Genomic DNA, 14,609 nt, shown 5'->3' on the forward strand with positions numbered 1-14,609 from the left:
GGTGTTTGGCAGCTGAATATGTAGACAAAACTATTTACAAATTTACCTGAATTCAGCCTTTGATCCAATAGAATTCCAACCTGTTGTCTTTTTTTATAAATTTTATAAATTGAATGATAACTAATTTTACCAGTATCAAAGGATGGGGCTAATAAACATAACCAGTTACCAGTCAGGGCAAATTGCTAATTGCCTATGAGGGAAGATTGGTGGTTGTCTTTCAGTACAGATTACTGATTGTCTCCTGCCATAAAACTGTATCTGAGGCCAAGCGCTTTACAAAAGAGGGCAATTGCATGCACTGCAAATGATGCCAATACATTCGTGCCCAAATACACACATGAAGAATGCTACCATATCAAATGTATTTAACTTTAGAGATTTTAAAGACAAGGCAGTCCCCAAGGAAGGTCATGGTGCACGCCAGAGAGGGTAGGAGGTAACATAGGGGTCAGAGGGCAGGGCGTAACATATGGGTAACATATGGATGGCAAGGTGCACTGCATAGAGGACAGGGCATAACATGGGGAGGGTAGGGTGCAGTTATGTCTTGAACAGACTAGGGACAACACTGAATATAGCTATTGTCAGATTTGAACTTATGTCTTTAAAGTAGATATAGCAGTAGATGAAAAGGACTGATCTGAACCAGCTTTAAAACAACTTGTTTTTATGCCTAGCCTTGTTTAAACATATTTGTATAAGACTACCCTCTGTATAAGACTTCCTCTTTGTAATGCTCTCTCAGTGTAAGGCTTCCTCTTTTTAAAACTCTCCTGTATAAGGCTTCCTCTTTGTAAGATCCCTCCCATGTAAGGCTACCTCTTTTTAAGGCTTCCCATGTAATGCTTCTGTTTTTTAAGTCTCCCCTGTGTAAGGCTTCCTCTTTGTATGGCAACCTCTCTATAAGGCTTCCTCTTTTAGAAGTCTCCTCCTGAGTAAAGCTTCCTCTTTGTAAGGCTTCCCTATGTATGGCTCTCCCTGTGTAAGGCTTCTTTTTGCAAGACTTTCCATATGTAAGGCTTCATCTTTGTAAAACTCCTCCTGTGTAAGGCTTCTTCTTTGTAAGGTTCCCTCTATGTAAGGCTTCTTCTTTTTAAGGCTCCCACTGAGTAGAGCTTCTTCTGTGTAGGACTATTCCTGTATAGGGCTCCCATTGTGTAAGGTATCCATGAACAATGTTTTAAATAGAACTCCTTAAACATCTTTCCCACCTCTCCATATTCTGGACTTTTTCTGTCCTTACCTGTTGTATAATATTGTAACTATACTATCCATTAATGGCCACTGCCAAGATTGTTCTGTTTCATGGACTGTCTGGTAAAGAGAGATTGCACTTTATTTCTTTCATTGTCCTTGTGTTCTTTTCATAAAATAGCACGACATTCAAAATTTGTATTTTTTACCTGATATATAATATTCTGCATTTGACCTGAAAGTATACCTGCAAATTACCTGCCAGTCAAAGATTTGAACTCATTTTATAACTTGTACCATGACGGACTTTCAGTCTGATTTATCTGTTTGTATAAAAAGTAATTCTTCAGAGACATAGATCAGTTGCAACCCTAACCTCCTCGGATGCAGGAAGTCGCCTCTTTGAACCCTAGCAGAGTCCTACCAAAGACTTATAAAAATGGCACTAGCAGCTGTCTTGCTTGGCGCTCAGCATTAGGAGGTTAGTGTTAGGACTAGGCAGCCCGTGTCAGTATAATGTGACTGGGTGCATGGGCGCCCACAGGATTTTTACGGGGGTTGGTCAGTCCATCATGGCCGGGAGAGTTAGTTGCATAGTTCCATGCATAAGCAGTCTGAAACTAAAACTAACATTTACTAAGTATTTTTAAAAGAATCTTGTGTCATATTTTCAGCTTCATTTACATGATTAAACTTGCAAGAATATATATATATTTGCAGTATGATTGGGGGGGGGGTATGTGACCCCCCCTCCCCCCCCCGCGACCTATGCTGTGGGTGCCCATGTCTGGGTGGGGCATAATGCTAATGTCTGCGGCATAATGCCCCAGCGCTAGACATCACCATAATCAGCCACACTGCAGACATCATGCTGATATGACTGAATTTTAAAAAAAAAATCAAGCTACATTAATAACCTAAAACACACACATGCAATCCTAATCATTCTTCTCAAGTTTGTGCCTCACTGAGCCGAAGATAGCTTGGTTTCATTATTTCATCATTGGTGGCTTATGCTGGGCTTAAGTCATAATTTGTAGGCATCTGTGATTACCGTAATGCTCTCTGCAGGCTCAGGTATTACAAGCTGTCCTGCTTGTTGCAAATGCAGTTTATATACAATAATTTGACTTTTTACTTTTAGGATTTTTTCCAACTCGGCTTTATCGTTGATTTTATGTGCCTTTTTTTACTAACTGTAATCTTCGGTCATTGATGTATGACATTGCATAATACATTATTTCTGTTGATTATTCAACATATGCACTATGACAGGCCTGATGCCTGGTTCTGGTGGGTGGAAAAAATTGGGTTTACTCAGGTCTTATCCTTCATCTTGCCTTACTAGTGGCTACTTCGGCATCATAGAAATTCTGAAAATCTTGGGAATACATTTCAACATATTATTCGTTGTAAATATTTAGTTTTATAACAAAGATTAGCAAGCTAGAAAGATTTGATTTAATATCAGAGATAACAGTCTAAAAGGATAAAAACTAAGTAAATCACCTGCTCGAATGAGTCAGATAGTGGTGTTTGATTGGTTGAATGCCAATGATGGTGTCGTGTTGAAATTATCAATTCCCTTTTGAAATCATCTTACAGAGAAATAATGGTAATTATTTCAAAACTAGTCTTTGCACTTTTTGATCCAGTCTTGAGGAGCATTTGTTACTATGGAAATTGTTATGGAATCTATTTGATTGAACAAATATGTAAGCTAGATGATAAAGAATCTTGGTTTACAGAGATTTCAGGGATATATAATTAAAATCAATATCTGTCAGCCTTCACTGTGTCCAATCAGGTGGACTTTATGGACCATATTGCTTTGTTTCTGTCAGCCTTCACTGTGTCCAATCAGGTGAACTTTATGGATCATATTGCTTTATTTCTGAGTTTTACTGCACATCATCACATGACACTTATTTAGTGCTAAGACAGTTTGGAGTAAAGCACAATGCCCAGGGACACACTGAAACTGATCGAGTAGTAGGATTAAATTCTTACCCTTATTGTCTGCCACTAAGACATGCTTTTGAAAGGGGGATTGATTATAGTAGCTTGTGGACATACCCATGTGCTTGACAAATTTAGATACACTATATACTCACCTATTAGCCAAGTCCAACTGCAAATGGCGCACATCCAGATCTGCTGGTCCAGGTGCATAATGTGCTGGCAAATAGATTCTATTCAGCTTGTTAGTAGCAACCAGTAGAATGAACAACATATGGCTCATTATGCAATGGCAAATAGATTCTATTCAGCTTGTACGGAGTAACCAGTAGAATGAACAACATTTGGCTCATTATGCAATGGCAAATAGATTCTATTCAGCTTGTTAGTAGCAACCAGTAGAATGAACAACCTATGGCTCATTATGCAATGGCAAATAGATTCTATTCAGCTTGTTATTAGCAACCAGTAGAATGAACAACATATGGCTCATTATGCAATGGCAAATAGATTCTATTCAGCTTGTTAGTAGCAATCAGTAGAATGAACAACATTTGGCTCATTATGCAATGGCAAATAGATTCTATTCAGCTTGTTAAGAGTAACCAGTAGAATGAACAACATATGGCTCATTATGCAATGGCAGATCAGAGTCTTTGTTGGACGCAGTTGAACTCAATTTATAAGTGAGTATATATGGAAGTACAGGTTATATTACACATATAGTTACTTTACCATTCAGCACAGAAAGTTATTTTGTTGTCTCGCCTGCATTAGCTTTCAGAGACATTGCATAATGATTACAACAGCAATTGTAGTGACAGTATTGTTGTCAGCGTTGTTCAAGATTTTAATTGAAGTTACTGCAAATCAGATGTAGGGGAATACATTAGTAAACAAACACAAGTAAAACACCAGGTTTTGTACAAACCTTGTTTTATGTATTTGTTTATTTTTTTAAAAGGCAAGAATTATTACTGACCGAGATACTAAGAATTTAATTATACACAGTGGTGCCTACATAGGTATATGTTTCATTTGCCTTGTGTAACATTTCACAGTCGATGATTGCGATACCATATCTTCTTACATACTCTGTGTTTTGCCTCAGGTAGGATTTTATTTATCAACAGTTCTAGCTATCTTGTGAGAGTGTTACTCATATGGAAATTTAGCTTGTTGCAGAGTAACTTTTTCTGGTAGACAATAATTAAGGACCTTTTTTAATTCACTATTAACAACACTCATTATTTATTGTACTTTGAAAAAGTAATTTGATTCGTCAGGCTGAGATTGGCTGTTAAATTATATTAGATCAGTTTCCACTGTACTGTATCTATCCACATGCATGTATCCAACTACAGTGGAAATCATGAAACTCTTGACTTGGAGCTTCAGATTCTGTTTTGTCCAATCTGGGATATTATACAATGCTATAGTGTCTGGGATATTATACGATGCTATAGTGTCTGGGATATTACACAATGCTATAGTGTCTGGGATATTATATGATGCTATAGTGTCTGGGATATTATATGATGCTACAGTGTCTGGGATATTATATGATGCTCTAGTGTCTGGGATATTATACGATGCTCTAGTGTCTGGGATATTACACAATGCTATAGTGTCTGGGATATTATATGATGCTATAGTGTCTGGGATATTATATGATGCTATAGTGTCTGGGATATTATACGATGCTCTAGTGTCTGGGATATTACATGATGCTATAGTGTCTGGGATATTATATGATGCTATAGTGTCTGGGATATTATACGATGCTCTAGTGTCTGGGATATTACATGATGCTATAGTGTCTGGGATATTATATGATGCTATAGTGTCTGGGATATTATATGATGCTATAGTGTCTGGGATATTATACGATGCTCTAGTGTCTGGGATATTACATGATGCTATAGTGTCTGGGATATTATACGATGCTATAGTGTCTGGGATATTATATGATGCTATAGTGTCTGGGATATTATATGATGCTATAGTGTCTGGGATATTATATGATGCTATAGAAGTCTGGGATATTATATGATGCTATAGTAGTCTGGTATATTATACGATGCTCTAGTGTCTGGGATGTTATATGATGCTATAGTGTCTGGGATATTATATGATGCTATAGTGTCTGCGATATTATACGATGCTATAGTGTATGGGATATTATACAATGCTATAGTGCCTGGGATATTATATGATGCTATAGTGTCTGCGATATTATACTATGCTCTATCTGACAAGAGCTGAATTTACATAACCTGCATATTTTAGATTTTTATGTTAAGAAATTGACTAAAATGAGTAAAGAAATGTTAAAATGCATTTAAATTATGCAAAGCATTTTTATTTTAAGGGTTTATTTAAATGTTGCCATATTGTTCCTGCTATACTAGCATAGCATAGTTTATACTGATCCAATGCTCTATCATAAACATTGACTGTGTTAGTTTATACTGATCCAGTGCACCATCATAAACATTGACTGTTGTAGTTTATACTGATCCAATGCACCATCATAAACATTGACTGTGTTAGTTTATACTGATCCAATGCACCATCATAAACATTGACTGTGTTAGCTTATACTGATCCAATGCACCATCATAAACATTGACTGTGTTAGCTTATACTGATCCAATGTACCATCATAAACATTGACTGTGTTAGTTTATACTGATCCAATGCACCATCATAAACATTGACTGTGTTAGTTTATACTGAGCCAATGCACCATCATAAACGTTGACTGTGTTGGTTTATACTGATCCAGTGCCCCATCATAAACATTGACTGTGTTAGTTTATTATTGCAGATTTGATCAGCATAAACTATGCTATCAGGAAAAGTTTAGATGTTCTGTGTGTATATGAAATAATTGTTCCCAATCACTGGGAGAACTTTAAAGCAAGCCGTGGAACTTGCCCCCATGATAGCATTGGTCACTTTAGAACAAGCCGTGGAACTTGCCCCCATGATAGTATTGGTCACTTGACAACAAGCTGTGGAACTTGCCCCCATGATAGTATTGGTCACTTTACAACAAGCCGTGGAACTTGCCCCCATGATAGTATTGATCACTTTGCAACAAGCCGTGGAACTTGCCCCCATGATAGCATTGGTCACTTTACAACAAGCCGTGGAACTTGCCCCCATGATAGCATTGGTCACTTTACAACAAGCCGTGGAACTTGCCCCCATGATAGCATTGGTCACTTTACAACAAGCCGTGGAACTTGCCCCCATGATAGTATTGGTCACTGAGCACTTTGATGCGTTCTCAAAGGCATCATGATAATTAACACTTAGCCACGTATTGCATGTTTTGTGGTGTTAACAAAATACCATATCAGATTAAAAAAATACCATTAGCTCCAAAACCAGGGATTAAAATACCAACTTTGCCTGTCTGTCTGTTACCACATCTCCTTCTATACTGCTGGATTGAATTTCATTGTACTGTACTTTGTAGTTTTATTGCCCCTGTGGTGGCTGTCTTGTTGAGGGTGTCATTTTCTCTGCCTTCTCTGAGGTCCCTGGGATTGGGTCATAGGTCAAATATACAACAATCGCAATTACAATGACATTTTCAGATATTTTGTAACTAAACTCTTTATATGCAGTAATAGTTGAAAGACACATGATTTGTATATTTGACTGATTTTTAATTATGATGTCTGGTTGCTGTTGATGTGTTGGGCTTGAATAGCAGTGGAGTGATTGGGGTGTTAGAACATTGCAGTGAAAAGTGTGGGGATTTTTAATGGCAAGCCTTGCAGTTCTTGTTCACACATGGGAACACGTTACACAGTTTACAAGCGAACTGTAGTTGACAAAGAAGACATGCATGTTTAAATCATTGGTCAGGCCAAAACAAAAAATGAGTTCCTATTGCAATGACATTAAAATTAGAGTTGGTAGATAGAGAATTATTTTTTAAAACATATGTATGATAATGATTAGTATATATATATATATATATATATATATATATATATATATATATATATAGATATATAATAATAAGTACATCAGTATTGGTCGATGCACACATTATTTTCAGGAATTGTTTTAAATATTTTTTTTATTTTATGGGGGGAGAAAGTGCTATGGTCAGCAATGAAAAACAGGGACAGTTGGCTGACTGGAATCATACATTTTAATTTTGGCCCCATTTCTCATTACAGCAATCAAATTTATTCCCAAAATTTGTTGTAGTAAAAAGATTTGGTGATATAGATCTTGCATGTAGTTTGTCATCCTTATTGTTTTGAAACCAGCGTGTATACAAAAAGTCATGACAGGAAATGAGTCAGCAATATAAATCTGTACCTCATATCAAATAGTGTTGTAATTATTTTTAAATCTCGTAGATTTGCATTTAAAACTAATTTTTTTTATCAATAAAATGTTTAAATGTGATCCTGTTTATGAATAAAAGTAAAATGTTATTTTGATTTTGTTGGAGTTAGCACCACTTTCAACATATTGGCTATACCATGCCAAGGAAATGGGAGGCAAGTGATCCAGGGTGACACATGCAGGTATTGAACCCACAACCCCTGGATTATGAATATGATGCTTTACCAACTGAGATACCACGTCTAACTTGTGAAGGACAATATATGAAAAATATATGCACGTTTTGTTACCTGAAATTATACATGTTTTGTTACCTGAAAATATACATGTTTTTGTTTCCTGAAAATATACATGTTTTGTTACCTGAAAATATACATGTTTTTGTTTCCTGAAAATATACATATTTTTGTTTCCTGAAAATAGCTGTCAGAAGCGGAATATTCCATTCCACAGCTCAAAGCTACCTTTAAACACGTTTGTTTCCATCAATTTTCTGTTGGATCCTAAATACTCCATTGTAAAAACTGTTATAATGAGAGTTCAGTGTGCAGTGAAGGTTGCTACCTTTGTTGTAATATGGCCATCTTGAAAAGTTGGGTATATTAGATTTTGTCTATTTTATAATCAAAAAGCACTGTATGTTGGGTTTTTTTTCTTTCTTCTGTAAACCATATTACTTTTTATTTACTGGAAGAAGTATTATACTGTAACACATGTTAAAGAGATGAGAATTCCAGGCTGATAAACAGAGGATCCTAAATGATTGCTAATATATAACATGTATTTCTTATGAAATTATTCACTTAGTTTTATTGACCCTAAGCTTTTGTGTGGCATATCATGATATTCTGTGTCTTTCCACCTATTTCTCCTTATCACATATCTTAAACCACTGGATGCAAGTTAAGAAACTTTGTCGTTATGCTTTCCATGGAGTAACCATTCTTGGCTTCCACACTGGGTTCCCTGAAAGGGAATCATTGATCAAATGTCAAACAATTTCATTTGCAATAACATTTTTCAAAATTTTCTGACCAAACTTTACATACACTCTTATCGCATGAAAACATCACATACATGTTTTTGCATTATGACCCCTGGGTCAGTGTTTAGGGTGTGATGGGGGAGATATGCAGTTAAAAAAATGTGATTGATGTGGCAAGCCATTGAAGCACTCACATTAAGGTTGATTTTTTCATACATGCATTATGACACAAAAGTTTTTAAAAAAATCATAAATCGTAGCCAAAATTTAATTGAGAGCTTCTAACATTACATGCTTAACAATTGTTATTACATGACTTACCTGCCTAGTTTGACATCATATGCATTATTTGACTTGTTCAAATACCAGAATCTGAGAATCTGGAACATTCCCAAACATTATCATACTTGTGACAATTTGTGATATATATTTTCAGATCTATTTCTATGTCATGCAATTTTTGTTTGGAAATATGTATGTACTCTCTGCATCTTTATTTTCTTTCATGCCAGTATATGATCATTTTTTCCTGCACCTTCTTTTTACTTCTTTGTTTTTCTGGACTCTTTATCTTTCTTTAACATAGCCATCAATTTTTTATTTCCTCCAGGGTGAATGGAAATTTATGGTTCTGATGATGAAGTCCCTGGCTCCAGTGACAGTCAAGGTTCACCAAGGAAGAGAAGCAAAATAAACTCAAAAACACTAGAAAGTCACTTTCTTCAAAGACATCCTAAGTATGTTACAGCTAAGCAGGGGCATTGTGTAGGATACATTTTTCCAGAAGTCGTGTATCTATGGAGGACTTGAGGAAAATGAGAAGGGAGAGGCCACTGGAGGATCTTGGCATAATGTGAATTATAACAGAAATCCAGAAGAGTCTTTTGTAGGATCTGGTGCATTTAGTCCAAAGAAAGTCAAATTCATGTTGAACCCCTCTGCCTGGTTCCCTAATATGCATCTGTCTGAATCCAGTGATGAGGCCTACAGCAGTGGAATGTCCTCAGGGCTGGTTCAGAGGTCAGCTTCATCAGCATATCCTGGAGATCAGTTTCAGTTACAAAGAGTAAGCTTCAGGAGGCAAAGATCCTCCTCCTCCAGTCATGTCTCACACAGTGAAAAAAGAACCAGTAGATCCTCCAAAGTTCGGTCTGTTCATGGTGACATATCCAAGGAGATCTGTTTGGGAAACAATCCATTAACTATTTCTTCTGACCTTGACCCTGACAAGGTCAAGGACAATCCAAGTTGCCATTGTACAGCATGTTGCCATTGCCATGGCAATGGTCAAGGTAAAGGTTGTTCCCATCATCAGGTTGTGTGTGAGATACTGTCAAACTCTAGTTCAGAAAATGCTAGTTCTCTTCATGAAAATGATTTTAATCTTCCAAGTCCAACATTTATTAGCTCATGGGGATATTTCTCCAAAAGTAAGAAAAATCATTACAAATACCGCCGTAGTGACTACTCCAGTGATAGTGATGATGATGTTCCCCTTAAAGGATTAAAGAATAATGCTGATGCCAATGTGATTACAGCACAAAGATCTCATCTGCCAATGACAAAACTCATCTGTCTTAATTCTACAAACAGTGTGAAAGGGAGAGAGAAAAATGACGAAAATTCCAAAGAAATCCCACAGATTCCATTTATGGCTCTGAATGAAGGAGTGAAGCCAATAGATTTTAAAGAGAGGATGAAAGTAAGACTTTTTATTTGTATATAAAACTATTTCTTATATGTTAATTATGTAGATAATATGGTTTATTACATGATTATATGTAGATAATACAGTTTATTACATAATTATATGTAGATAATACAGTTTATTAGATGATTATATGTGCTTTAAGCTCATAACATTTTTAACTCTCAGTAGCAGAGTTGTAGTGTTTCTTGAGTTGGAGAAAACTAGAATGACTGGGAAAACCACAAAGTAAAGATGACAGTTACATAGTGGAACCAAGGATTGAACCTGGGACTCAAGAGTTACAAAGTTAGCACAATTTAATTGGCATCATATTACTGAGACTAGACAGCACATAGGAGATTGTCAATCATTTGTTATAGAATTTGAGGACATTAATGGTGGTTTTACTGTCATTGACCGAGTTTTACCATCAAAGCATTGGTTGACTCAGTAAAATTTACATTTGCAACGGTAAAACCAACTGAACATTGAGTTTATGGTATGGTATGTTGTTCAACATCCATCCATACATTAGCATGAGTTATTTATCATTACTCCTCCTAACTATTTGGGGGATCGTCTTGAAACCGTACAGGCACATTCATCACAAAGTCTGCTTGGTCCTAATGAAAATGGAGCTGCTCAGACATCCATTGTGTCCACCCCAGCAACCAACACGAAAATCTTGTTATTGCTATGATCTTGTCAGCATGGGGTTTTCACTGAAAGATTCTTTTATGATGTCTATTTGGTCCTAATTGAATACAGTTTTGCCTGAACTTCCAGTATGGCTGCCAAAGTGGCCATCATGAAAATCTTGTTAACACTACTACACTTGAATGGATAGTCATATCAAGATGGTGTTTTCACTAAAAAATTTTATGATGTCTAGTTGACCCTAAATTAAAATTGATGGTCTTATGTCCAGTATGGTTGCCATAGCTGCCATCTTGAAAATCTTATTATTGATACTACTTCTGAATGGAAAGCCAGTCAGCATACAGCTTTCACCATATGACTTTTGATGGTGTCTAGTTGGTCCCAGTGCAATCCATGGCCACTACAGGAGCCATCTTGAAATGTTTTTATTGCTACTTCTGAATGGAAAGTCTTGTCAGCATGGGGTTTTCACCTGAAGATTTCTTATGGTCTCTGGTTAATCTGAAATAAAACTTTTGTTGATCTTATATCCGCAATGCCATCTTGAAAATCATATTGCTATTCCTCCTAAATGGAAAGTCATATCAATATTTTGTTCTCAGTGGATGACTTGTGATATCAGGCTTGTATTAAATGAAAAAATGTTGCTGATCTGACATACAGTATGGCCACCATAGCAGCCATCTTGGTTAGCTTGTTTTTGTTAAACTTCTTCAAAATGGAAAGTGATATCAGTATCAGATTTCAGTGAATACTAGTTATGATATGAATGGTAATTACCTCAACTATGGCAGCGACATATTAAACATACTGAAAATATTTTCACTGTTTCTTCTGAATGGATGGTCATATCAGCATGATGTTTTCACCAAAATTCTTCTGATAGTATCTGGTTTTATTCACAATGAAAATGGTGCAGCATTAAATCTGTAGAATTCCTACACAGTGAGCCAATGAGTTACATATAAATATAAGCCTATGCTCCATGGCAAATGAGAACCCTATTGTAGAAAAGTTGTGTAAATTTTAAGTTTTAATCCAGTGGTAAGACCTTTCCCTGCTTTCTCCTTTAGAAAAAGTCTTAGGTATTCTTTAGTTAGAATGGTCCAGTCAGTGGCATAACTAGGATATTTGGGTCCTTATGCAAAGCTTACCAATGGGCCCCTGCATAATCTGTAGCGTAAAAGATAATTCGTGGGCCCCTATGCTTTGCATACTCTGACTGTATGGAGTCCAATTCTCATGCCATAGAACTAATGCCATATTTTATCATGGCCAAATATATTATCCCGTGATGAATTTTGCAATGCCACTGCTTACTAAGATTTCACGAATTTGTGCATTTGAAAGCTGCAGTTCTTGGGAACATCTGCAAAAAATGTTTCAAGGCATGTGTAGTATAATTTTGTTATGAATGCTACAAGAAAATTAGGATAATCATTTTATCACAATGCTATCTCTCCATGCAAAATAACAGTCATTCATTATAAAATAATGCTGGGAAATCCAATTGGTACATTTCCTCAAACTATGTGTATGTACAAACATTGTCTTATTTATTGCAGGTGAGAGAAATAGATCACTAAAGGCTGTGAATCATGATATTAAATTACAAATTACTTCATGTCAGCAGCAACTATTGCATAAAAAGTAGGAAAATGAGGATCATACTTTTATCCTGTGAGTCACGAAACTGGAATTTCCACAATAGTTAACATGTACTTCAAGTGATGAATTATAAATAGGTATCAGATATACAGTGTGCTGTATAGGGATTAGAGATACAGCATGCTATATAGATAGTAGAAATACAGTGTACTTTATAGGGAGTTGATATGCAGTGTGCTATATAGGGAGTTGATATGCAGTGTGCTATATAGGGATTAGATATACAGTGTGCTTTATAGGGAGTTGATATGCAGTGTGCTATATAGGAATTAGATACACAGTTTGCTATACGGGGATTAGATATACACTGTGCTAGATAGGGATTAGATATACAGTGTGCTATATAGGAATTAGATATACAGTGTGTTATATAGAGATTAGATATACAGTGTGCTATATAGGAATTAGATATACAGTGTGCTATATAGGGATTAGATATACAATGTGCTATATAGGAATTAGATATACAGTGTGCTATATACGGATTAGATATACAGTGTGCTATATAGGGATTAGATATACAGTGTGCTATATAAGGATTAGATATATAATGTGCTATTTAGGGATTAGATATACAGTGTGCTATTTAGGAATTAGATATACAGTGTGCTATATAGGGATTAGATATATAATGTGCTATTTAGGGATTAGATATACAGTGTGCTATATAGGAATTAGATATACAGTGTGCTATATAGGGATTAGATATACAATGTGCTATATAGGAATTAGATATACAGTGTGCTATATACGGATTAGATATACAGTGTGCTATATAGGAATTAGATATTCAATGTGCTATATAGGGATTAGATATACAGTGTGCTACAGAGGAATATTCATTCCAATTTTTTTATGATACCGTTAGTAGGCAAAAAGATACATATTGGAGCTGACACCATGACAAATGTTGCACTGCAGTATTTCTGAATGAAACACAATACATACTACAGTATAATACAAGTATATTAGGGACCAGCAATTTAATGTTTTGAGGCAGGGGCCTTACAAATTTCATTCCCTCAATTGCTGGGAAAATATCTTACTCTGATTTATAGCAAAATAGTACCATGTTATATCCTTTATGTTGTTTGGAAAAAATTATTTCTTATATTGAGATTTTAAAAAATTCAATATCTCTGCTTTAAAGAAAATCACACAACCCCCAACAAAGCAGTTAAATGGTCTGTGCATTTTTATAGATGAATTTGCTGTGCCCATGGTAATTGTTGTGAAAGTTGTAATTTAAAAACTGTAAGTGGGATGGTGAAGCTTACACTATAGCTGATACCCTGTAAAAGACATTGTGCTGACATTAGAGAGCTTGTTGATAGAAAAAGGAATAGATGACAGTGAAACCTTCAATTTACTAGCTACACTATTTATATAATAAACAGGGAAACTTTGAGTGGGATGCCAACACCTGGGCAAGATGTTTATCAGAGAGGTCCTGTAAACATAAAACACACTTGACAAACAAGAAAATATTTCATGGACTTGAGAAATTGTATAACATTCAAACAGAAAACAACTGTCCTTTAGGAAATCTTGGGATAATTCACTGTGTTACAAAAGAATACATGTATTTGACACATGAACATAAATTAGTACATGAGTAAAAAAAATGACATTTTGTTTTTTTTCAATCTGAATGTTTTCCAGAAGTTGGATTTGTCCCAGATACCTTTCTCAACATCCCATTTGGCCACCATGATGGTATAAATGACATAGGTCAAATATGATTAAAGAACCATCATAATTATATTTGTAATATTCAAAACTAATTTGTTAGAAATGCAACTGTTTTTAAAAAAAAAATTTGAAAATTATTTTGTCATGAAAAATGAAAACATGGTGCTAAAAAATGATTAATTTCATAACAAAATTTCTGTCCTGTGGTCATATCGACATGAATTTTCACTAAAAGACTTCTTATGATATTTAGTTGGTCATAAATAAAAGCGATGATGCTCAGACATCTAATATGGCCACCATGGTGGCCATCTTCAAAAATTTGGCCATCATCAAAATCTTGCTGTGGTGAATGATAATATCAGCATAGAGTTGCGCTCA

General features: G+C 35.5%; 1 protein-coding gene across 1 annotated transcript in view; it reads left to right on the forward strand.

Moving 5' to 3' along the window:
- LOC149804125 (uncharacterized) overlaps positions 1–14,609 on the forward strand; it is a 71,063-nt gene that overhangs the window by 1,288 nt on the left and 55,166 nt on the right. The window contains exon 2 of the mRNA XM_089954092.1: positions 9,129–10,220. Coding sequence (XP_089810218.1) covers positions 9,444–10,220 — 777 coding nt within the window. The 5' untranslated portion in view covers positions 9,129–9,443. The remainder of the gene's footprint in view (positions 1–9,128; positions 10,221–14,609) is intronic.

Source organism: Sinohyriopsis cumingii, chromosome 3, assembly GCF_028554795.1.
Source record: "Sinohyriopsis cumingii isolate HCF-2022 chromosome 3, ASM2855479v2, whole genome shotgun sequence".
Lineage (NCBI taxonomy): Eukaryota > Metazoa > Mollusca > Bivalvia > Unionida > Unionidae > Sinohyriopsis > Sinohyriopsis cumingii.